At 38.3% G+C, this 26826-nt stretch overlaps 1 protein-coding gene across 2 annotated transcripts in view; it reads right to left on the bottom strand.

Annotated features, from left to right (window-relative positions):
- Window positions 1-26826, bottom strand: part of PTH1R (parathyroid hormone 1 receptor) — a 1409870-nt gene that overhangs the window by 313177 nt on the left and 1069867 nt on the right. For both annotated transcript variants that reach the window (XM_044065852.1, XM_044065853.1), the window contains exon 5: window positions 25118-25212. In XM_044065852.1, coding sequence (XP_043921787.1) covers window positions 25118-25212 — 95 coding nt within the window. The remainder of the gene's footprint in view (window positions 1-25117; window positions 25213-26826) is intronic.

The raw sequence follows: 26826 nt of genomic DNA, 5'->3' as shown, positions 1-26826 counted from the left end.
ATCTGCCTGGGGTACATACCCAGAGAGCTCAACCATGTCTCTCTTCATATAGTCTAGTGAGGTACATCTCAGGTCATTCCCACCAACATGAACTATGATAGAGTCATAGCGGTACTTGTTGCTGACAGTCTTGAGTGCATGGGTGATTTGAAGAATCCTGGCACTGGGCAGGCAGCCGTCCGTGACTTTCTCTTTGTCCAACCTGGTGAGTGGTACATCAGTGTGTCTCACTATTGAATCTCCAGTGACAAAAAAACTTGGTTTTTGAGTGTTAATCCTTATGGGCTTGGTAGGTGAGACACTGGTGTTGCTATGTTTCATGGGAACTGTAGGGTCTGTGTTAGCTGTAGCAGTCTTGTGCTTTGGAGTCTCTGGCGTTTCAGTAAGTTTTTCAAGAGAACCTCCATGTATGTGAATTTATGTATTTGATGCGTACTATGTGTATAAGTAGTGGTATGTGTATGAGTAGTGGTACTATTTGTGTATTTAGTGGTGTGTAAGTTGACAACCTTCTCTGTGTTACTATTTTGAGTGAGAGAGAGCATGGATTCTAGATTCTTTGTGTAAAGACATCCCTCACATTCTATACTAGAGTGTGTTATTAGTAGAGGCAACTGTTACACTGCCTCAAGAGACCCAAATCAACAAGGCTGGCAGAAGAAACAAGGGAGGTCCAACTGTCCATAATGCTAGGTTGAAGAGTTGTCACTAGGGGTGGCTTTTCAAAATCGATCATGGAGTAGCTCGGTGCATGGATATTTCTACCTGGGTTTTAGGGATATTTTTTTTAATTTAACTGTGCAGCTTTAGAGCACAAATGCATGACAGTGCACAGTGCTGCATGATGGACAAACAAGTAGAAACTTGCTCAAATGCAGGGCCTAAATACTAAAAGCTAAAAACGTGAAATAAAACTCTAAAAAGTTTGAAAAAAAACAATGAGGATGCTTATTCCAAGCCCTAGACCATCCTCCCTTTACCAGACAGATCCCAATCAGCACAATTCCCTCACAAAAGTGCAGATAGGCCCCTTCCAACTCAAAATGGCTGGAAAACATGCTCAGAACAAGCAAACCACTACAAACAGTTCCACAAGCAGCAAGCCTGTATGTGGACTATGCTACAGCTACTTGCTACCCTAGTTTCAGCGGGAAACACTTTTATAATTTATTGTTAAATATGTTTAAGCTTTTCATTTTTACTGGTCTTTCAGAGAATATTTTAACCTTGGAAAGTATTTATATTTATTTTGTGACACTGTGGCTGCTCCTGAATGCCCTTCTGCATTGATCAAAGACTACCATTTGTATTAAGTGTTAATTTGACTAAGTGTAATTGAATACCCTGGAAAGAGCCTTAGGGTATCTGGCTTTGGAGTATTCTGGTGGCAATATCTACCTTATAGTCTGGGTAGAGGCTGCATAACTGGTAAATATGTGCCAGCCTTTCCCATATGGGTGTGCATGTGTTTGTGTGTGTGTGTGTGTGTGTGTGTGTGTGTGTGTGTGTGTGTGTGTGTGTGTGTGTGTGTGTGTGTGTGTGTGTGTGTGTGTGTGAAAATCAAATCTCAAAGACTGTGTCTGTCTGTCTGTCAGCTACTTAGAGCAGGGGCACAGAGTAGCTGTGTCAGTGGGGAGTCTTATTTTGGGGCCTAATAAGAGAGAGAGAGGAAATCCAGCCCCAGGATGGAGTATGTTCCCTGTGTGCTCTTAAGGGAAATTTTCCTTGGTGCAGAGAGCTACATTTGGAAATACTAAGTGTATCTATTTTTGTTCCATGTAAATGTCCCTCACCAGTGTCCATGGTGAGGAATGAGACTCCTTGATTACTGGCACAGAGAAGGAACGTCACATATGGGTGGCAATGGTGGGATATTAATTGAACTTCTGTAGCCTGTAGGCAGTTGTCACTGAAGGTATTTGTATTCTCGGCAGCAACAAGATAAGCATACAGAGTTTGATTTGCACAACAGTTTCATTAATTGTTTGTTAGTTTAGTTTAGTCAGGGAAAGCAGGCAATGTTGTCAGCAGAGGATTATGGCAAGCTGACAAAGAACCAGTTGGCCAAGGTGTGTGAAGCCAAAGGACTGGTGCATTCCACCCTGAATAAAGAGGAAATCACTTCAAGCTTAGACACAGCTGTAGCACAGACCAGTATTTATTTATTTATTTTATTTATTTAACATTTGTTTAACGGGAAAGTTCTCCTGGATGCAGGTCCTTTTTCAGCAGAGGCCTGGGGAGAAAAGCTCCATGAGTAACAGTAAATTTTCATGTACACATTACAATAATCAATAAAGTATAAAGTAAATAAAATGTAGTATACATAAAAACATACAAATTTGTTACACCTTGACAACAAAACCTGGGCTATGAACATAGTTAGAGCTATTTGTAGGTATGACTTATGTCAAGATATAAGGTTAAGACAGGTCGGTAGGAACAAAGGATTAAACACCGGGGAGAAGTTGGATATGTTTTGGGTATACTGTGATGTATCAGAGCACTCATGAGGGGTTAGTACAGGAACATAACCACTTAGTTTTAGATAAGCTTTAAGTGATGGCTTAAAGTGGTTAGTGGATGAGATTGAGAGAATGGAGTTAGGAATGGAGTTCCATATATGAGATATATAGTTGTAAAATAAAGATTCTCTTGCAGTGTTGTTGGCCTTGGAGATGGTAAGTTCTTGTTGTTAGAGTGAAGTGGTCTGCTGGAACAGTAAGGAAGGATGAAATTTTGTAGTGCAGGGTTTCTAGTTGGTTGTGTTACAATTTTGTGAGTTACAGAGAGTTGGTTGTAAAGAATAATGTTGGCAAGCTCAAGCCAGTCCAGTATCCTTAAAGCTGTACAATGATGTGTTCTATATGGGCAGTCAGATGCAAACTTAGCAATTTTATTATAACATGCTTCTAGCTTAGATAAGTCAGTTTTCCTTAGATTAGTTAAAATTGGAGATGCATATAGTAGAGTGGAGAGCAGATGGGTTTGTGCTAATGTTATATTGGCCATTGTGGTCAGGAACCTTTTGTGCCTATATAGACTTCCATATTTCTTATGGACTTTTTTATACTTAGGGAGACATGCAAGTCATATTTTAGGGTATTGTCTATTTCCAGTCCAAGAAGCTTTGTATGGGTTGTTGGAGAAATCACATTATTGTCTTTGGCTATTATGTTAAATGTTGGGCATGAGATAGATGTCTTGTTAGGTTGGAAGAGTAATAATTTAGTTTTATTTGGGTTAAGTATTAGATTGGCATTAGCTAATCATGTTTCAACAGAAGTGAAAGATTCCTGTGTTTGAGAATGAAGAGTTGATAGAGAAGTGGCAGCGCAGATAAGTGTTGAATCATCTGCTTACTGTATTATAGAACCATGGGGAGTAGCTGTGTGTAGATTATTAGTAAAGAGGGAGTAAAGGAGAGGGTCCAAGATAGATCCTTGGGGGACACCAATGGATAAAGGAAGGCATGGAGATAGGTCACCCTGCCACAGAACAGACTGTTGATGGCCAGATAAATAGTTATGAAACTGTGCTGTGGCAGATGGTGAAATGGATAGTTTGGTTAGTACATATATTAGTTTGGAATGGGAGGCCATATCAAAAGCTTTTGATAGGTCTAGAAAGATGGCAGATACAAAGTTGTTGTTATTCCTGTGATGGTTTACGGTATTAGTGAAGGCTAAGACAGCTATAGTGGTACTATGTGATGGGCGAAACCAATGCTGAGTGTTTGCGAGAAGGTTATTTGTTAGTAAGAATTTCATGACCTGGAGATGAATATAACTTTCGAGTAACTTAGAAAGAAAGTATCCAGTAGGATAACCAGTCTGGTGATGGGGATTTGCAGCCCTCAGAAACAGGACAGTTTAACTTTCCCTCAGAGGATTTAAAAACATGTCTGGAGTTAAATAGACTTGAACTGGAGGAAAAACATTTGGAATTAGAATCAGTGGAGAGACTGCAGCAGGCAAAACAAGATGGAATTAAAATTGGCAGAGAGACATTTGGAGGCTGAAGAAAATGAGAGGCAGTGTCAATATGAGAGGGAAATGCTGACTCTTCATCAGGATCATGGAGGTCATGGGGGAGGGGATAACAGAACCCCAGAAGCAATAAAGGTCAGGAAATTTCATCCACAGTTTACAGAGGGTAATAATGTTGATACTTTTATTCATATATTTGAAAGAGTATGTAAACAGTATAATGTGACCAAGGGCTCTGGGTACACTTCCTGACCCCCTTACTGTACGGTAAAGCTGTAACTGCTCTTTTTAAATTTTCTGATACTGATTGTTTAAACCATGATAAAGTTAAACAATGTTTATTGGAATGCTTTAAGTTAACACCTGAAGCTTATAGAAAAAAGTTTCATGAGCATAGATGCAAGGCAGATGAAATTGTATGTGATTATATTCATGAGTTAGCACTTATTTTCATAGGTGGGTGAGTGGGTGTTAGGTCACCACTTTTGAAAAGCTTGCAGACCTTTTGGTAAGGGAACAAGCCCTTAGCACTTTGCCTGAGGACATGAGACTCTGGTTGGTAGATTGGGAATGTAACTCTCCAGATGAGCTGGGGAAAAAGAGATCTTTATGTAGCAAACAGGGCATCATTGCACAAGAAAGGGATACTCAGTGCTGCACATGGGTATAAGGGAAGCCATGGTGGGCAGCCTAAACATCCTCAACAGAGTCCACCAATAAGAGAGGAAGCCACTAGTTCAGGTACACAGCCAAGATCAAGGGCTAGATGTTTGAAATTTAAACAGTGGTGCTTGGTACCATACAGATGTCCATGGAAGCAAGGTGGGGAACAAAAGGTAGGGGAGTCAGCAAGTGGGAATAACAGTATGCCAGTGGTAAGTTCTCTGGAAACAACAGGGGTACCAGACTATCACCGGAGCTTATATCCTATCTTAGTGGATGGAAAACAGGCAACTGTTAAGAGAAACACAGCCTCTGACATAACCATTGTGAAGCCTGCAGTGGTTAAAGAGGATCAGTACTTGTTTGGGCAGTCCACTCCAGTTAGAGCTTTAGGACGTACCCCATTCCAAATGCCTTTGGCCAGAGTTCACCTTGACTAGGAACGTGGAAAAGGAAGTATGCCAGTAGGTGTGTTTGAGGATATCCTTGCAGATGTCTTGATGGGGAATAATTTTGATAATGCAGTACATTATGCTCATGTAGTTACACTCACTCAGGCCTGAATATAGGCTTGTAGGGTTGGTAGCCTGAGAGAAGCCCAGACAGACTCCACACCTGAAACTAGGGCTTGTGAGGTGGCTATTTCGGGGAGGGAGCTACCAGGTAGCAGTGATCCTGAAAGTGAGCCACAGCTTCTAGTAGCTACTGATGTTCCCTTTGGCAGAGTGATTACAAGGGCAGAGGTGAGTGGTAGTACCCAGGCTGACAGTGAGGCACCAGTGTCAGAGGATACCAGATTTTCCTTTGGAAGGAGAGCTGGGAAAGGTCACAAAGGAAGAGTTGAAACAGGCTCTGCTCTCAGACCTTACACTAAGAGGTATTCCCCAGACTCTCTTGCTGGGGACTTCTAGCCATAACCCATATGGGCATAAAGTGTACCATGACACACATAATGCAGAACTTTTATTGGCTTGGAATTGCAAGGGATGTAACAGGATACTGGAGAACCAAAAGTAGGCAAGGCAGGCGATATGGTCAAAGCTCCTTTGATGCCTTTGCCTGTGATTGAGGGGCCATTTCAGAGGGTAGCTATGGATATTGTGGAGCCTCTGAGTACTCCAAGTTCCACAGGGAAGAAGTATATCTTGGTGATAGCAGATTATGCTACTAGATACTTTGAGGCAGTGGCTCTGCTCTCCACTGAGGCAAAGAAGGTAGCATATGTTTTGTTAAAGATTTTCAGCAGAATAGGTTTCTCGAGAGAAATGCTGACTGGCAGAGGTGCCAATTTCATGGCAGACCTGCTGGCTTGTCTGTTGGAGCATTGTAGGTTGAAGCTCCTAAAGGTCAGCCCCTACCACTACCAGACTAATAGTCTTGTAGAGAAGTTAAACTTTGCACTAAAGACCATGCTACAGGCATTTCCAGACCAGTTTAAGAGTGAGTGGGACAAATATTTGTTCCATCTGCTGTTTGTGTACAGAAAGGTACCCCAGGAAGCTACAGGTTTTCACCATTTGAATTGTTGTATGGGCATAAGGTGAGGCAGCCTTTAGATCTGATTCATGATAAGTGGGAGTGGGAGTGTGAATCAAACAAGGAGTTTGTTGTGGCATATGTCATAAATCTCAGGACAAGGCTTAGAGAGCACATGGGCTTGGCCCAGGAGAACCTGGCAGGAGCCAAACAGCAGAAAAAGGTCTGGTATGATAAGAATGCTTGACCCCAAGAATATGCTGTGGGATAGCAGGTAATGGTGCTCACTCCTGAGGCAGCTTGGGAGGGACCCTTCAAAATGGTAAGGAAGATCAGTGATGTCAATTACATGGTAAACCTGCTAGGCATTCTGCAGGGGCACAAATTGAACAATGTTAACATGATGAAACCTTACCATGATAGGCAGGCCCTGTGCTGAGTATTTGCAGTGGATGGCAGGAGCAGTCTGAGGGGGATCTGGTGACGGATCTCCTCTATGAGGCTCAGTCTGACACTTCAGTGGAAGGGGTAGCAATGACCTAGTGGCTATTCCCAACCACCCAGGTTCGAGAAATTCAAGCAGTGTTGAAGGAATTTGCAGGCATGTTCATTAGAAAGTCTGTGTGGACCCACTTAGAGCAGCACCATGTGGATATGGAGCTTCAAATGCCTATCAAGAAGTCCCTTCCAGGGTGCCTGAGCAAGTCAGACAGACTTGTGAATGGAGATACAGGAAATGTTGGAACTGGGGGTAGTCCAGGAGTCCAACAGTCCCTGGGCTGCCCCAGTGGTGTTGGAACCAAAGAAAGATAACAGCACCAGGTTTTGTATGGACTACAGTAAACTAAATAGTCACATAAAGTCAGATGCTAACCTCATGCCTAAGACAGATGAAGCCTTAGAGCAACTGGGTGGGGCTAAGTATATGATCACTATTGATCTGAGCAATGGCTACTGGCAGGTGCCCTTGACTCCCACCACTAGATAGAGGTCAGCCTTTGTGACTCATTTCAGATTATATGAGTTCACAAATATGTGCTTTGTGATGAAAAATGCCCCAGCAACCTTCCAGAGGCTGGTAGATTATATCCTAACAGAAGCAGGTGATTATGCCATTGCTTACCTGGTTGATGTTGCTATCTACAGCTATTCCTGGCATGAGCACCTTCATCATGTCAGGAAGGTCCTAGGTAGACTGCAAAGAGCATGGGTGAACATTAAGCCCAGTAAGTGTCAAGTGGGTATGGCAGAGGTCTCCTACCTGGGGCATAGAGCAGGGAGTGGTAAGATAAGGCCAGAACTTGCCAAAGTAGAAATTATTCAGGTATGGCCTGCCCCTGTTACCAAAAAGCAGGTGTTGGCATTGTTGGGGACAGCGAGGTACTATAGCTAGATTATAGTACAATAGCTCCTCCCCTCCCAGATATAACAAGGAAAAACTACAGCAAAGTATTTATTGTGCAGGTGGATGCTTCAAACTATGGGTTGGGGGCTGTACTCAGCCAGGCTTCTCAGGGAGAAGAGCATCCAGCTGTATATCTCAGCTGTAGACTCCAACCCAGGAAGTAATGTTATGCAGCTATAAAAAAAGAATGTCTAACCATAGTATGGGCACTGCTGAAACTTCAGCCCTATCTGTGTGGAAGGAACTTCACTGTAGTTACACACCACAATCTCTTAACATGGCTACATTGAGCCAGCCAGCAAAATGACAAGTTACTAATGTGGAGCCTAAAGATGCAGGAATACAACATGACAGCACGGCACCATAATGGGGTCAGCAATGCAAATGCAGATGGACTCTTAATACAGGGTATGGGTTAATGTATTCCCAGACAGGGTCATCCCTCTCAAACAACATTTCTCCAGGGTCAATTGAGAAACTAGTTTGAATCATCAAAGGGGGGAGAGATATGATGATGTGAGGTATTGTGAGCTATGCCAGGAGAAGTAGGGCAATGGATGTGTAATATATGCCAACATAGCTAGCTGGAGTTTTGTAAAGAATTATATGCCATTTGTATATCAAACTGATTTGTACAGGTACATGTGTTGAAAATGTACTTGTAAAGCTGCTTGTGTTTAAAATGTACCAACAATGGGTTCTGCGGGACACAAATGAAATGCACCTGTATGTCAGAATGTATTGTAAGTGTTGAAATTAATATATTGTAAAAGAAGATGCTGGAAGAGAAGAGGTTAATCTCAGTCCAGCAAACTTTGAAAAATAGTCTGAAACTACTGTAAATTACCTGGTTTAGCCCAGAGACAGAATGTCTGTGATAACGAGGACTAGAAATCTTACTATATTGTCCTTAGGAGTGAACTAATTGCTACCCCGGAATGGTGGAAGTTTTTGAAGTGGTTTTATAACTTCTGGATGCTATAACACATCTTAATTCTATGTGTGTGTATTATGACACACATACGCTAGACTCTGGTTCAGATTCTAGTAAAGGGGGGTAGTGTGGGAACCAGAAGTCAGATGACCAGATGTATGTGATGTCATTCCGTAATCCAGAACTGAAATGATGTTTTAATACTAGGTGAAACAGAAGTGTCAGGGCAGTCTGTTTGTGCAACCTGACAAGAATAAAAAACACTCACCCACATCACCTTGCCTTGTTCTAGTAAGTGAACTAGGGGACAGTGATTTTTTAGATCAGTCAGGAAAATATAGGGAGATTAGTTAAGTATTGTTTTTCTGTATGCGTGTGAATTTTTCCATTGGTGTTATTTTTAATATTTCCTGTAATTGAAACTCCGGTGTTTATTGTAAATAGATATTTAAAATGTTCATGTTCTTTTATTATTTTTTATTAGATATATTGACATTTTTCATGGTGGCTGGTGTTTTAGAGAATATTTTAACTTTTGGGAGTACTTAAATTTATTTGGTGACACTGTGGCCACTCCAGAAAGCTTTGCTATATTGCTCAAACACTACCATTTGTATAAGTGTTCATTTTACTAGGCATAACTGGATACTCTAGTAAGACCCTTAGAGTAGCTGGCTTTGGAGTATTTTGGTGGCAGTTTCAACCTTATAGTCTGGGAAGAGGGGGCATAGCTGGTAAATCTGTGCCAGCATTTTAGGACACAGAGCACTGGTTTCATGGACAGGGTGGTGGAGGACTTGAATTGGAACACTCGGCTGAAGACTCAACTCTACAGCTGTGTCAATTGGGAGTCTTATTTTGAGGTCTGGTGAGAGAGAGAGAGAGAGAGAGAGAGAGAGAGAGAGAAAGAGAGAGAAAACCCATCCCCAGGATGGAGTCTATTCCCTGAGTGCTCTTAAGGAAAATTCTGCTTGCTGCATAGAACTACATCTGGAAATACTGTGTGTATCTATTTTTGTTCCAAGTGAATGTCAGTCACCAGTGTCTGTGGTGAGGATTAAGATTCCTTGATTATTGGCCCAGAGGATGGATGCCACAACCATACCTTTATTTGAAGTTTGCACAATATAGAATGATTTCCTCACTTCTGTAGACATGTGATATCAAAAGCCAGATTATTGTCTATGCATGTCCCCAACTCTCTAACTTGTGGGTCACTTCTTAGGAGTGTATTGTCAATATGACAGTTACCATGGGTGGATGCCTTCCTGAAGAATACTATTATGAATTTCTTGGCATTTAGTTTTAGTCCATGGCTCTGACACTAGTTATTTGTCTTTATCACTGCTTCATGAAGACCATTTGTGTCAGCGGAGGAGTCTATGACTTTTACTAATTTGCAATCATCTGCAAATTTAGTCAGCCACAGGACCTTAACATTTATCAATAATATTAAAAGATTCATACTTGGATGTTCTTAAATCTACAATGTTCCATTGTAAATGTTATAGTGCAAAACTGCTCCGTGCTATTAAAGGTGTACCTCTGTGTGATCCTGGTTATCTTTTGGTGTTTGGACACCTACTTGTACCTCTTGAAGGCAGCCATGACAGAGCTTATAAGGTTACCATAGGGGGAGTATAACGCATCCATTTCCATGTACCAGCAGCAGCAGAAGCATACTGTATCTCCTCATCAGCCTTTGACAGACAGTGAGTACACTAGGAGGGTAAGCTCGGTCATGTACGCCCAGTAAATGAGTGGGGAGCTGTTGACAATTAATGGTCAGCTGTAGGGAGTGGAGGAAAAGTAATGAAAAGAAAAGAAATGCAGACTTAAGTCTTTCTCCATGAAAACAGAAACTTGGTGGCACATAATAGCAGCCATAGAACCCAATACTAGTGCATCATCGTCTACAAGACTTACTGCTTTACATGGTCACATAATTTGCCTGGGTGAACCAAGCTCTCATGGATCATACTAACAGACTGCATTGTAATACCTGATAAGTACAAGAATTTAATCTTCTACATCCAAGATAGACTTCACGTCACTACTTTTGACAGAAGTTCAACAGCTGGATGTAGTTGTTTTTCCAGTACTCTTGTGAGGCTGAATAGAGTGATCACCCTACAACTGAAACAAACATAACTGTTCCTCTTTCTGAAAAGGGAGATGACCACCCATTTTGCAGTTCTACATGTATTATGCCATCTTCCATTTGATATTAAAAAGGTGCATTAACAATGACAACCCAACATATCCCATGACATTAGCACTTTCTTCTTGATCTTCCAAACATCTGCACCCCTGCTATCTCAGAACGTATGCAATAAATCATAAATGGACCATTCTAAGTGACCTGACTATACATTGCTCATTCCAAAACTATATCTTGCATCTCCAAAATGCAAAAAGGACATAAAACCTAGTTACAGCACTGAGGTGGAAAAATAAAATGTCACCAAAGGTTCTTGTCATCATACCACTTTCTCCTGCCAACAGTTAATGAATTTCTTCCTAGGCTACTCTGCACTAATTAACTTTTGGAAGTTTGTCTGTATGCCACTTGTGTGCTATTATCTTTCTCTGCTGCACTAAAAGCAAGACTAATATTTCACACATGCTGAGAAAAACATAGTTGCTTACAGGAGCCAGTGTAACAGAATATCTTGTGTACACTAATTTCCCACAGAGAAGCATTGTATATGCCTATGCTAAGCTATTCTTCATGCCAGTGTATGGAGGTTGTATTGATTCTACTATATACAGGATAGTTTGATGTATTAACTCAGTCATCCACAGATCACTTCCAGATGTTAAGCTGCCAAGGGCATGACTGAATTCATATAGCTTCCACATGCTAAACTGCTGTGTGTAGCATCTGAAGGCTGTGTTAGTTATACAGTAAAAAGAACACCTAAGAATCATAACATGGGATTAACTCAATCACACCCTCATCAGTATAAGATCTGGGGGTTGTATTAATTCTACCACACTAAACAAAAGAAAAAAAGAAAAGAAAAAATCTTCAGTGAGAAGTAAGAAATGTGTCAATTCTTTGACCCACTGTTTTTTCTGATATCTCATATTGATAAGTAATATCACACATATACAAGAATAACATTTCATTTTATTTTACATCATTACAACTAGCATTCCCTACAACTTTAGCACTTGGATATTATAATACTGTTGAGAACCTTAGCATCTGGTGCTGCATTAATCTTGATGCATACACATTTGGGGCTGCATTAATCATGATACATACACTTATGGTTGTGTATTAATCATGACACATACACGTATGGTGCTGTATTAATCATGATACATACACATATGGTGCTGTATTAATCATGATACGCACACATAAAGTGTTGTATTAATCATGATATATACACGTATAGTTTAGTAATCATGATACATACACGTATGGTGCTGTATTAATCATGATACATACATGTATGGTGCTATATTAATCATGATACATAGACGTATAGTATTGTATTAATCATGATACATACCTGTATGGTGCTGTATTAATCATGATACATACACTTATGGTTGTGTATTAATCACGATACATACATGTATGGTGCTGTATTAATCATGATACATACACATATGGTGCTGTATTAATCATGATACATACACTTATGGTGCTGTATTAATGATACATACACGTATGATGCTGTATTAATCATGATACATACATGTATAGTGCTGTATTAATCATGATACGCATACATATAGTGTTGTATTAATCCTGATATATACACGTATAGTGTAGTAATAATGATACATACATGTACGGTGCTGTATTAATCATGATACATACATGTATGGTGCTATATTAATCATGATATATAGATGTATAGTGTTGTATTAATCATGATACATACACGTATGGTGTATTAATCATTATACACACATGTATGGTGTATGGTGTTGTATTAATCATGATACATACATGTACGGTGCTATATTTATCATGATACATACAAGTATGGTGTTGTATTAATCATGATATACACATGTATGGTGCTGTATTAATCAGGATACAGGCACGTATGGTGTTGTCTTAATCATGATACATACACGTATGGTGTTGTATTAATCATGATACAGGCACGCATGGTACTGTATTACTCATGATACATACATAAATGGTGCTGTATTAATCATGATACAAATACATATGGTGTTGTATTATTCATGATACATACACGTATAGTGCTGTATTAATCATGATACATACACATATGGTGCTATATTAATCATGATACATATATGTATGGTTCTATATTAATCATGATACATATGCATATAGTGCTGTATTAATCATGATACATACACCTATAGTGCTGTATTCTTCATGATACGCACACATATAGTGTTTTATTAATCATGATACATACACATATGGTGCTGTATTAATCATGATACATACATGTATGGTGCTATATTAATCATGAAACAGATGCACAGTATTGTATTAATCATGATACATACATGTATGCTGCTGATTTAAGCATGATACATACACATATATTGTTGTATTAATCATGCTACATACACATATGGTGTTGTATTAATCAGGATACACACACATATGGTGTTGCAAGGTGCTGTATTAATCATGATACATACACGTATAGTGCTGTATTAATCATGATATATACATGTATGGTGTTGTATTAATCATGATACACACATGTATTGTGTTGTATTAATCATGATACATGCATGTATGGTGCTGTACTAATCATGATACATACACATATGGTGTTGTATTAATCATGATACACACACAAACAGTGTTGTATCAATCAGGAGAAATACACATATGTTGCTGTATTAATCATGATACATACACGTATGGTGCTGCATTAATCATGACACATAGATGTACAGTGTTGTATTAATCATGATACATACATGCATGGTGCTGATTTAGGCATGATACATACACATAATCATGAGACATACACATATGTTGCTGTATTACTCATGATACATACATGTATGGTGCTGCATTAATCTTGATACATACACATATAGTGTTGTATTCATCATGCTACATACATGGATGGTGTTGTATTAATCATGATACACACACATATGGTGTATGGTGCTGTATTAATCATGAGACATGCACGTATGGTACTGTATTAATCATGATACATGCATGTATGGTACTGTATTATTCATGATGCATACATGTATGGTGCTATATTAATCATGATATATAGATGTATAGTGTTGTATTAATCATGATACATACACATATGATGTATTAATCATTACACACACATGTATGGTGTTGTATGGTGCTGTATTAATCATGATACATACACATATGGAGTTGTATTAATCAGGATACAGGCACGTATGGTGCTGTATTACTCATGATACATACATGAATGGTGCTGTATTAATCATGATACAAATACATATGGTGTTGTATTATTCATGATACATACACGTATAGTGCTGTATTAATCATGATACATACACATATGGTGCTATATTAATCATGATAAATATATGTATGGTTCTATATTAATCATGATACATACACATATATTGCTGTATTAATCATGATACATACACGTATAATGCTGTATTAATCATGATACACACACATATAGTGTTTTATTAATCATGATACATACACATATGGTGCTGTATTAATCATGATACATACATGTATGGTGCTATATTAATCATGAAACAGATGTACAGTGTTGTACTAATCATGATACATACATGTATGCTGCTGATTTAAGCATGATACATACACACATATTGTTGTATTAATCATGATACATACACATATGGTGTATTAATCAGGATACACACACATATGGTGTTGCATGGTGCTGTATTAATCATGATACATACACGTATATTGCTGTATTGATCATGATATATACATGTATGGTGTTGTATTAATCATGATACACACACGTATTGTATTGTATTAATCATGATACATGCACGTATGGTGCTGTACTAATCATGATACATACACGTATGGTGTTGTATTAATCATGATACACACACGTACAGTGTTGTATCAATCAGGAGAAATACACATATGTTGCTGTATTAATCAGGATACATACACATATGGTGCTGCATTAATCTTGATACATACAAATACAGTGTTGTTTTAATCATGATACATACACTTATGGTGGTGTGTTAATCATGATATACACATGTACAGTGTTGTATTAATCATGATACATAGACTTATGGTGGTGTGTTAATCATGATATATACACATATAGTGTTCTATTAATCATGATACATGCACGTATGGTACTGTATTAATCATGATAAACACATGTATGGTGCTGTATTAATCATGATACATACACATATGGTGCTGCATTAATCATGATGCATACAAGTACAGTGTTGTATTAATCATGATACATGCATGTATGGTGTTGTATTAATCATGATACATACATGTATTATGCTGTATTAATCATGATACATATACGTATGGTACTGTATTAATCATGATACATACAAATATAGCGTTGTATTAGTCATGATGCATACACGTATAGTGCTGTATTCATCATGATACATACATGTACAGTGCTGTATTAATCATGATACATACATGTATAATGTTGTATTAATCATGATACATACACATATGGTGTTGTATTAATCATGATACATACACGTATGTTTCATAGCTTCATAGATTCATAGGTAGGTACTTGGCTATCAGCCCTGGGGCCTGTATAAGCCTAGCCTAAATGGTTCCCTGACTTTCATCACCCAAGAAAATTATTTTCCTGTGCCCCTGTCAAGCAGTGCCGCATAAGTGATCCTCAGGGTGAATTTTCTATTTTCCATCCAGTCAACAAGATTTTTCTTAAAAAGGGCCAATGAGGAGCTTTGCTTGACATGAATGAGTAGTTTGTTCAATAGTATGGAAAGTCTCTGGGACAGGGATCTATCCCACCAGCATGTTCTGTTTATTGTGATGATAAAGTTTAGGTCCCTGGAGTGTGTGGTTCAGAGAGATTGGGATTTCTTTAAGTGAAGCATGTCCAACAGCTCTGGGTTTGACATAGCTTTGTTTGTTAGGCAGAGATCGCCCCTGAGCAGGTGATATGCGACGGAGTAGAGCTGGAGTTTTTTGAGATGGTCTGCGTATGGCATCTGTTTGAGGCCAGTAATTCTATATCATGATGCATAAATGTATAGTGTTGTATTAATCATGATACATACACTTATGGTGCTGATTTAAGCATGATACATCACATACAACATTCATACAACATGCATAATATACAAGGCCATGTCAAACCCTGAGCTACTGGACATGCTCCACTTAAATAAATCCCAATCCCTCAGAGCCACATGCTCCAGGGATCTAAACCTTGTCATCAAAATGAACAAAACATGCTGGAGGGATAGGTTCCTGACCCAGAGACTCCCCATACTCTGGAATAGACTGACCATATATGTCAAACAGAGTGCCTCCTTGGCCCTCTTCAAGAAAAACCTTGACGATTGGAAGGGAGACAGGAAATTCACCCCAGGGATCACGTCAGTTGTTCTGCTAGACAGGGGTCCAGGGAAGTAAATATTGTGGGAAGATATATCCAGGGAATTGTTATGGCTAGTATAGGCCCTAGGGTCAATAACCTAGTACCAACCTATTAACTTATAGTTTTATACTAATCATGATACTTACACGTATGTTGCTGCATTAATCATGATACATTCACTTATAGTGTTGTATTACTTGTGATTAATACATATGTGGTGCTGTAATAATCATGAGACATACACATATGGTGCTGCATTAATCATGAGACATACACCTATGGTGCTATATTAATCATGATATATACACATATGGTGGTGTATTAATCATGATACATACATGTATGGTGCTGCATTAATCTTGATACATACACATACAGTGTTGTATTAGTCATGATATATACACTTATGGTGCTGTGTTAATCATGATGCATACACGTTTTGTTCTGTATTGATCATGGTGCATACAAGTATAGAGTTTTATTAATCATGATACATGCACGTATGGTGCTGTATTAATCATGGTACATACAAATATAGTGTTGTATTAATCATGATACATGCACGTATGGTGCTGTATTAATCATGATACATACATGTATGGTGCTGTATTAATCATGATACATGCACCTACAGTGCTGTATTAATCATGATACATACACGTAAAGTGTTGTATTAATTATGATACATACACGTGATTGTACAGAAAATGTTCATATGGAAGCAAGACTCAGCCTTATGTTCTTGATTCTTTGACAAACAGTATTGTCTAACAGGCAACAATTAGAAGTAAAGGTAAAATGTAGACAATGGAAACATTTCATTTTATTTATATCATAAACAGAATTGAGGATAAGGAAAATATAACATCCTGAAACTGTTTTACCTCAACAGCCTTACTGTGTTTGTAAAAAAAGGCATGAAGTACAGTTTAGCAGCCAGAATTTCTTTTGGAATATGCTGAGTTACTTTTCAAAACAGAAAAAAATCAGGTACATTCTCAAAAATAAAGAAACAGAAATGTACCTGATTTCCCTTTTATTTCTACTCTGTCCTTCATAAAATTTTGACTGAAAAAAAAAAAAAGGAAAGCTAGATTCTCTTTTCTCTGTTGTTTCTTCTGCACTTTATTGATGTACATTGCAAGCTTGATAATGCTATTGTATAATGGCAATAACCCATTTGTGGATGTGGGTATATCAAGATTTACCCACACCCACTTGTGGGTTATTGCTTAAGTAGCACACAGCAGCATTGTCCTGGTTTGTGCTATTCTGTGATAGCAATTAGAAAAATGGTAATAGTTCCCAGAAAGGGTGAAGTACTATCAAAATGTCAGCATTTCCTCATGAATGCAGAAAGGCAACACTCATCCCTCTGCACAAAGGTGGGCCATCTACAGAGCCTGGAAACTGTAGACCCACAAGTCTTACTAGTCTTATATGTAAATCCATGGAAAGAATTATCATGGAGATGATCAACAGAGTTTTACTAAACCTGCAGACACTGGACCCAACCCAGTTTTATTTAGTCAAGGGCAGATCATGCCTACTCAACCTGGTGGACTTCTTTTAGAGGGTCGCCAAAGCAATGGATGAGGGAAAAATCATTTACACTGCCTACCTTAACCTGCCCAAGGCATCTGACACAATATCCCACTTGGGCATTGTTGACAAACTCAAGAGGTTAGGTACAAACCCGTATGTCACCTGGTGGATAGCCAACTTGCTCAAAGACAGGACCCAGGAAGTTAGAATTGGGAGTCCACCTCTACAAAGAGGCCAGTCACAAGTTGAGTCCCTCAGGGATCAGGCCTTGGATGGCTCTTTTTCAGCATTTACTTCTCTGAAGTAAAGGCCATTGTCAGTGGTCTGTGGCTGACTAAATTTGCAGAAGATTGCAAATTAGGAGCTGTCATTGAATCTCACACTGACACAAATGTTCTCCAGGAGGAGTTAACACAGGCAAACAACTGGTGTCAGAGCCATGGACTAAAACTAAATGCCAAGAAATGCATAATAGTATCCTTGGGAAAGTCAGCCATCCCTGGTAACTATCATATTGACAGCACCCCCCCCTGATCATTGACCCAGTAGTCAGGGACTTAGGGGTACACATAGTAATCTAGCCTTTGATCATCACATGTTTACACTGGTGAGGAAATCATTCTTTTTGTGCAACTTATAAACAAAGGTATGGCATCTAAGTCCAAGGAAGCAATTGTTCTACTGTATTCAGCATTCAATAGACATATCATTGAGTACAATGCCCCCTTTGGTATGCACCTACCCAGGCATATCCAAAAACTGGAATGTCCACAGAGGTTCCTCACTAAAAGAATACAGGGCATAAGTAATATGTCCTATGCAGACCACCTCAAGGCCATATCCCTGTATTTTGCCTCCTACAGGCTTTTGAGGGGAGATCTATGCCTGGCATACAGGGCATTTTCAGACCCCATTTTGCTGGACCTCCTGCATAGCCACAAAACAAATAGCATCAGAATTACCCATTCTAAAGACTTAAACCATGCCTTTTATATAAATAGGACCTGCTGGAGAGATAGGGATAAATCCCAGAGACTACCCTGTCAATGGAACAGCCCCCCCCATCCATGTGAAGCAGAATTCCTCTCTAACCCAATTCAAGTGCAACTTGCAGAGTTGGATGGGAAAACGGAAATTCATCCCTGGTTTGGCACCGATATCTATAATGGACACAGATAACCTGTAAATGGTTCATATCCCAGGCCTATGCTTACACTTATCAAGGGTGTCAGAACTTGTCAGAGATTCAGGATGCATGACTAGTCTTAAAAAGGCCCTTGTGGTCATTAGCCTAGTAAACACTTATGAGCCTATGAAAAGCAGTATTTCTTTTATTTTACTATTAAATATTATTGTGTGTACTGTTTCATTTGGGAAGAAATATATATGCTTGAATTCTGGATTGATTTTATTTATCCTTTTTATCCATACCTTTGCCTGCTGAATGTCTAGCTGCTTCAGCTGCTACTGCCCACTTGCCCTCTTCCCTGGGAAGAGAACCATCTGGCAAGTGCTATGGCTCTGAAAAGTAAAAGGCAAGCACAAACAAGACAGATATTTCATTTTATTTTACATGACTGTTTATCCCTGCCCATATATTCAACTGTAACTGAGATCTCTGGATCAAAAACAGAACATTTACTCTAGGACTGCCCATTTTCTACTAATGGACAGAAGCAGCTCCTTAATGCTTTATCCCATGCATGGGTCCCCTATGGCATGGTCCTTGTTATTCTCATTAGAGGTAATATATAATTATCGATATTAGGATGGGTAAGACCAATCTGTAACCAGATAACATAGGTTATTTGGAGCACAAAAGGGAAACTGGGTAGTTTTAAAGGGTCTATATTACTAGAACGAGCGCTTAAATGTTCAAATCTGTAAAGGTCAACCTTTACAGATCGAACACTTAAACGTTCAATATAGTAAAAAAGTATATGTAAAAAAAGAAACATGTAGAAAGGGTTTAGGCAGAGGGGCAAGCCCCACTGCACCCCCCTCACCCCCCACTACTTAAATATACCAACCCCGAGATCTCACCAGTGAACTACAATGCAGAAATGGGAAATTTCCCATTCCCTACACTGTAGTGCGATCTTGGAGTTGGTATATTAATATAGTGGGGTGTGGGGGCACGGCCCCCCACATGGGAGATGTTGGGGGGTTTGCCCCACTGCTTAAACCTTTTAGTTTTTTTTCTATTGTGCATTTCTTTTATTTAATTTTTGTAAAAGTTTGATTGCTTAACTGTTCGATCTCTAAAGGTCGACCTTTAGAGATTCGAACTTTTAAGCGGTCGAACATCTAATATAAACCCATTTTAAAATGGTCTGCAAAGGTAGCTAGCTTAGCACTTATCTATGAATTTATGAACCTATGACATCCAATTTCTTTCAGTGCACAGCCTTCAGATTCAAAGATGTTCTATGACCATGGCATGAGGAAGGTTCACTTCTTTTTAAAGAAGTGAAAATATAATTTTCTGGGCTCAGTACTGTAGAAATCCAAAGCATCTAAAGACTATGTCAATTATGCCCATCAAATGTGTCTATGAAACTAGATGATAATTTGGGAGAAATGTATAGAATTATGTTTGTATGCCTGTTAGCTGATAGTGATGAATGACAACAATAGCATAAGTATCGGAAATGTTTGCATTTAAATCCTGTGATTATAAATATATTGGAGTCTAGTAACAAAGCATCAACAGGTCATCTTGATTCTGCTTTGCTGATATTAATGTGCTTGTGAAAAAGATTATCATGAGCACAGAAATACGGTCATGATTGCTTGAGAAACATTAATCTGTGACACCTTACTAAGCAAGGGGGCAAAAAAAATATAAGCCCAAGGAATATTTTATTTAATAAGATGGAGAAACATCCAGATACCAAAGATGTTCTGTGTATAGTTGAAGTAATAAAATAGCAAGGAAATTGCTGACTGTGCAACTGAATTAAAACAGTTCCCACATTCAAATGTGTTTTGTGCATGACAGAATGAAACTTCTATACATCCTGGCCACAGAAAACTGGTTTTACTTCACTCAAGAATAATTGTTTTGCTTTGTACTTTATTTTCATGAGAAAGGAAAATATATAATTTTAAATGACCAGAGGAATAGGGTTGCCACCTTTTCAAATGGCCAAAGTGGGACATTTTTGGCACAAACATCAGATTTTACAGGCTGACACATACCCACGGTCAGTACAAAGGTTAGAACTTAACTTTTTGCCTAAATAAAAGCTTATTCTTGTAGCATTTTAGTTGCTTATTCTGTTTCTTATAACATTTAGATATTTTAGATACAGAATAACTGTTTTATGCAACTATTACATAAAATATAGGAAATAATTTTGTCCTAAAATCTCAGGACATTTGCCATTTTTACAATTTTTTGTAAAGACACAACTGCCCAAAGAGGGACTGTCCCTCGCAAAGTGGAACAGGTGGTTACTCTACAGAGGAAAGCTACAAAAGTTATTGTACTGCTGACTGCAAACTGAATAATAAAGAGATTGGTAATGAGAAAGAAAACAGTGGCGGTTTTGCCTTGCATTACGTACAGTGAATTGTGCGTTTTCTGCATTGCTATAATCTCATTAATATTAATAGTGCCATGCTCTTCTCAATAACTCATCATTTCAGTTAATTAATTTGCATATTACATGATTAAACAGTTACTGCTTTGAATATTACACTGTTAATGCATCTGTCTGACAGATGTAATGTGTTGTGTTTGCACATGTGTACAAGTCAACAAGAACGGTAATAACAAGGAAGATGAAAGATACAAAGGAAGGCAGCTGGTGGCTCTAAAAATTAAAATAAATGATAACCAGTAGAAGAATGGGTGGCATAGACGTAGCATAATAAAAGAACAGGGATAGTGAAAGAAATGTAACCAGGAGAATGGGTAGCATAGACATAGCATAATAAAAGAACAGGGATGGTGACAGAAACGTTGGGATGTAATATTACTAATATAAGAGTTTATGTACAAGTTGCAAAAAAGAACGGTGCAAAGTAAAGAATAAAAAAGTAAATATGGCCTTTGGAGGAAATGCTGTCATCGTGAACCCTTGTAATTCATCGTATTACTGCAAACTTACATATCAAATTAAAAAAAAAAAAGAGTTAGAGTCAAGACGATGATTGCTAATTAGTTAGCACTGTGTCAAATACAATCCGACCAGTCCACATTCCGATAGTGATTCCAGGAACCAAAGGAGCTGACAGGGGAAGATGGAGATGAGTATCCATTATGGGAGGGGGGGGGGGTGATGCAGCCTTGCTATGTTGAACTTGCAGTTATAAAGCAGTGACTTGTGACTACCCAAAGCAATCTAGAATAATCATGTGGTCTTAGTGCTATTAAGCAGTAATATGTTAGCCTTGCATGTAGTTAGGTAGGTAGGTTGGAATATGCATACACAAGGAAAAGGCATTGCAGGCCCTTGTGATAATGAGACTGTATACAGCAGCCATCAAGGAATGGAGTAATGATACATTAATTTCCCCCTCTCACCATTTGGGAAAGAGATACCCTCTGGTGGTTATAGTATAGTGAAGTAGTTTCCTAGCCTGCACAGAACCACAGAATGTTGTGAAAAGGACTGCAGCACACTGAGCAGACTACAGACTTTGGTGTGGAATGAAAAACAGCCAGAGTGAGGACTCAGAGTTACAAAATATTCTAATGGCTGCCTCACTGATGGCTGTCAAGGGGTGATGTTGCTTTTGTAAATAACTGAAGGCTAACCTCTTCTTGGAAAAGGAGGCTCTGCCATATGGAGTGATGTTGGGTACTAACTGGAGGAGATGAATATGGGAATGAATTATTAACTGCCATCAAAAGATTCAATGGACAACAAGCAGGAGCGGCAAAACAGAACAGAGGAAAAAAAACAGCTACCCTTAAGAAACTACCAGCAAATACATCTTCCAGAACGCAAGTCATTTTAAACTGCACAAATGGTTATAGCTCGTTTGTGCAAATGCACAGAAAATAAAATGGCTTTGTGTGTGTAAATGTGAGCAAAAAGAAATAATACTGAATACCAATATCAATATTTTTGGTCAGCAATAATGTTAAAATTAAATGTTTTCATAGAATGTTTCTGGCTAGGGTATGTATTGTTGGGTGGGGTTTGTTTTGTTTTTGGTTGTTTTTTTATGTTGAGTTGTGTTTTTTGCTTACTGTTTTTGTTGTAGAATCATTACTAATGTGGTTCTCTGTGTGTCTTAGCATTGATTCCCATTTTAAGGGAGATTTCTCTCTTCTTTGAATGTAGTGGTTTTCCCACCAGAAAAAAAAAAAAAAAACACACACATTTTTTCTACTTTGCTATTTGTTGGGGTTGCTTGTTTGTGTTACTGCTTTGGGTTAAGCTATTTGAGCATTTGTTTTTATTTCTATTGGTAGTATTTTTGACTGTCTTTGTGTTTTTATTTTTGTGTGCATGTTTATGATCAAAGTTTATAGAACTGTTTATGGACAGTATAGAAATTCAGGTATTATTTATTCACAGACTCCAATCTGTTGGAGGTGGTCACTGCATTTTAAGGGGAATCTATGCTTACTGACCCTAACAAATGCTTTAACACTAAGTACTGCAATGGGTCAATGGCTGAACCTGTATATCGTACACTAATTCAGCTGATAGCAGAGATCACATTTAAATTCACAATAATTAGAATGGAAAAAGAAGTGCTGCCTATCAACTGATAGCAGTTACATGGCTTATTGTTACAAAATATACAGAGCAGAAAAGTGGGCCACTTAATTACTGTGCAATGTTACAAGCATAGCATCAGTAAGCCCTGCAAAAGAACTTTGCCCATGTGCTTCCTGTTCCATCTACAGTAAAAAGTATCAATATAAAAGGAGATTATTATTCTGAAAGTTCACCCAGTACAAAAGGATGGTACATAATGTATATGTTTCTGATGTAAAACACAGGATTCTCATTCATAAACTGTCAAAATGCAATCATTTGTAACCCTGCATGCAAGGCAGGGATTTCTCACGATTAAGCATTTGTCTTTTTTCATTCTACAGTTCACCATTCTACTAACATGTATCTGTGTATTTTTATTAGAATAGAATGCTCAGAAGGTGTTGTGTATTTATTTCTTTAAGCTGAGAGTAAGCACCATAAATGCCAAGACAGTTTCCTCCAGCACCATGACAGCAAAATACTCAGAATATTAAAGAAATGCCAGAGGTATGTCTGGCATACTCTTCTTTGCAACAGTCATGCTGTGCCAGTAAAAGACTTAATGGCACACTGTTCCTTGACTACAAAATTACTAAGTTTCTTAAATAGTGTTTTTGTTGCCATAAAGTTAGCATTAAACAAAAGGAGAGATTGTGGCCTGAAAATTCCACACAATACATGGTTCAGGAGGTGTCCTATCTAGTTGATCTAACTTTGAGTATGTGTGTGTGTGTGTGTGTGTGTGTGTGTGTGTGTGTGTGTGTGTGTGTGTGTGTTTGTGTGTGCCTGTCTGTCTGTGTCTATACATAAGTGTGTATGCATGTGTGTGTTTTTCATTTTTCCTCAGACGTGATTTCATTGACAGGTGCAAAGAATGGTTAACACTACCGATCTTTTATACAGAGGACGTTGAGACCTATGAACTCAATTAACCCCAGTGCAAAAATATGGGCTGATACTACGTTAATGAATGCTGCATCAAAAAGGTGTCGAAAAAGAGGCTTTGCAGTCACCTGAAAGGACAGCTTTTATGACTTCTGGTCAATTTTCTTTCATCAATGAGACTGTCTTCCTCTGCATATGTCAATGATCAGGACTCTCAACAAAAGTCCCTTTGCATTATAATGGATCAAACAAGTAATGCAAACATGCAGTTCTCATGGTGCATCGTGCTGCTGTCGATTGATTCACTGGGTCTTGTTTTGTCAGGACCTGATGAATTGATCTTGCCTTTGCAAAAGGGCAGACTGTTACTTTGTGATTCCATTGATTCCTGACTAATGAGCATACTGTGTTTTTGTGAATATAGAGGCAAAAAGATTGGGTGACTCACAGTAAATGGAAAAGGCAAAATGCTTTTAAAACAATCTTTTTATCCAAGTTTGTGTGTCTTGACATCTTGTAAGTTTAGAGTATAGGATCGTGTGTTAATGCCCTTGTGTGGACAGTTCAGTAAGGGCCTCCGAATACATTTTTACTATTTGTTCTTTTTTTTGAGTGTTGTGGTGCTTTGTGTTCCAAATGAGACAGCTGGCAAGTAATTTGGTAATCGACAGATTAAATTTCATTGGATTTCAACAAAGCAAGACACAATGAATCAGTACAGAAACATATAATCTACTCATAATGTAACGTTGAATATAACTGATGTTACTCCTTCTAAAGAACAGTGACACAAAATGGAAGGAAACAAATAACAAACAGGCATTAAAACAAGCAATTGAAATATACAATATGGATGAAATTCATATTTAGAAGGAAAACTATAACTTGTTTATTATGAAATATAATATAGTTACCTGAAATAACCCAAGATAATGCCAGCAACTGTTAACGATCCCAGGGAGATTGAGTATCCAACTGTGTAAATCAGATAGAGACGATCAAAGATGTGCTGCATAAAAGAAAATAATAAAATGTTCAGTTTGCTGAATGAGCTGAACTTTTTTCTGAAGTATGTAAACAGCTATTTTTGCTTTATAACTTAGTGCCTGTGAGATTTTTTTTTTTCTTTTTTTCTTTTTGGTCTAGTTTAGGAAGCAATAAACACTTAGGCATTAATTTCCTTTTGACTCCTAATTTTTCTTTTTGATGAGAGCTAACACTTTATATTGAATTTTATCAAGTAAAATAGCAACAAACTTTTTAAATGCATAACTGTTTATGACAGCACAGATGTAAGCAAAGGCAGAAAATGTTGTGTCTTTCGGCTTTTCCCGTTTAGGAGTTGCCACAGTGGATCTCCGGTCTGCTAATGATTGGCTGTAGATTTTTATATGCCGAGTTGCCAGCCCTGACGCACAATCTTCAATGAAGGTATGCCCATTCACGCATGTCTCCACACAGAAAACGCTCTAGCTGAGAATCGAACAGGACAGCGTCTAATTGTGAGGCAACAACGTTACTGCAGCACCACCACCGCAGTTAAGCAAAGGCATAAAATAGTTAAGTAAATTCCATAACTGTCTTCCACAATTCTGGTAAGCTGTGTACTACACAATTGCCACATGCCTGCACTTGTTAATGTTGTTAGGAATATGCTACACAACTACCACATGCCTGCACTTGTTAACATTGTTAGGAATACACAAGTACCGTATGCCTGCACTTGTTAACATTGTTAGGATATACTACACAATTACCACATGCCTGCATTTGTTAACGCTGTTATGATGTACTACACAACTACCGCATGCCTGCACTTAATGTTGATAGGATATACTACACAACTACTACATGTCTACATGTGTTAATGTTATTAGGATATGCTACCAAACTACCGCATGCTTGCACTTGTTAAATTTGTTAGGAATATACTACACAACTACCAAATGCCTGCACGTGACATTGGTAGGAATATGTATGTATATATATATATATATATATATATATATATATATATATATATATATATATATATATATATATATACACACACCACTGTAAAGAGGTATGAAGTATAGTTTCATAAGTTTCATAGGTAGATATTAGGCTAATGGCAACCAGGGCCTTTATAAGCCTAGCTATGCAACCCAGACCAGCTGTGTCCCCATGTAACATGGGCATCTGTTTGGAGGGTTTTGTTAGCTACACGGTTGATATAGGTATGGGGGAGGTATGTTAGTTAGGGAATATTTACTGTCAGCCTCTGTCTATTAGAGACATGAAGGCCAGACCAGGGTGAATTTTTTATTTCTTATCCAATGCTCAAGTTTATATGTGAATATGGTTAGGGATGGACTCTGCTGCACATGGATGGGGAGCCTATTCTAGAGCAGGAAATAATTTGAGAACTAGATATGTCTCCAACATATTCTGTTTATTTCTGGCAGCTGGCCTAGAGCTCTTTTCTCTAGTCCAGTGGTGCAAGGTTTGATTCCATCAGCCTCCATTGTCTGTTTGACTCTGAGCAAGTCACTTTACCAGGCATTGCTCCAGGCTGAGTCTGAAAAAGATCCATTGAGAGCAGGTCTCTATCCTGGAAAACAAATACAAATAAATAAATATA

This window comes from Protopterus annectens, chromosome 3.part0 (genome assembly GCF_019279795.1).
Source record: "Protopterus annectens isolate FY-2018-M chromosome 3.part0, PAN1.0, whole genome shotgun sequence".
Taxonomy (NCBI): Eukaryota; Metazoa; Chordata; order Ceratodontiformes; family Protopteridae; genus Protopterus; species Protopterus annectens.
This window is presented reverse-complemented; position numbering and strand designations above follow the sequence as displayed.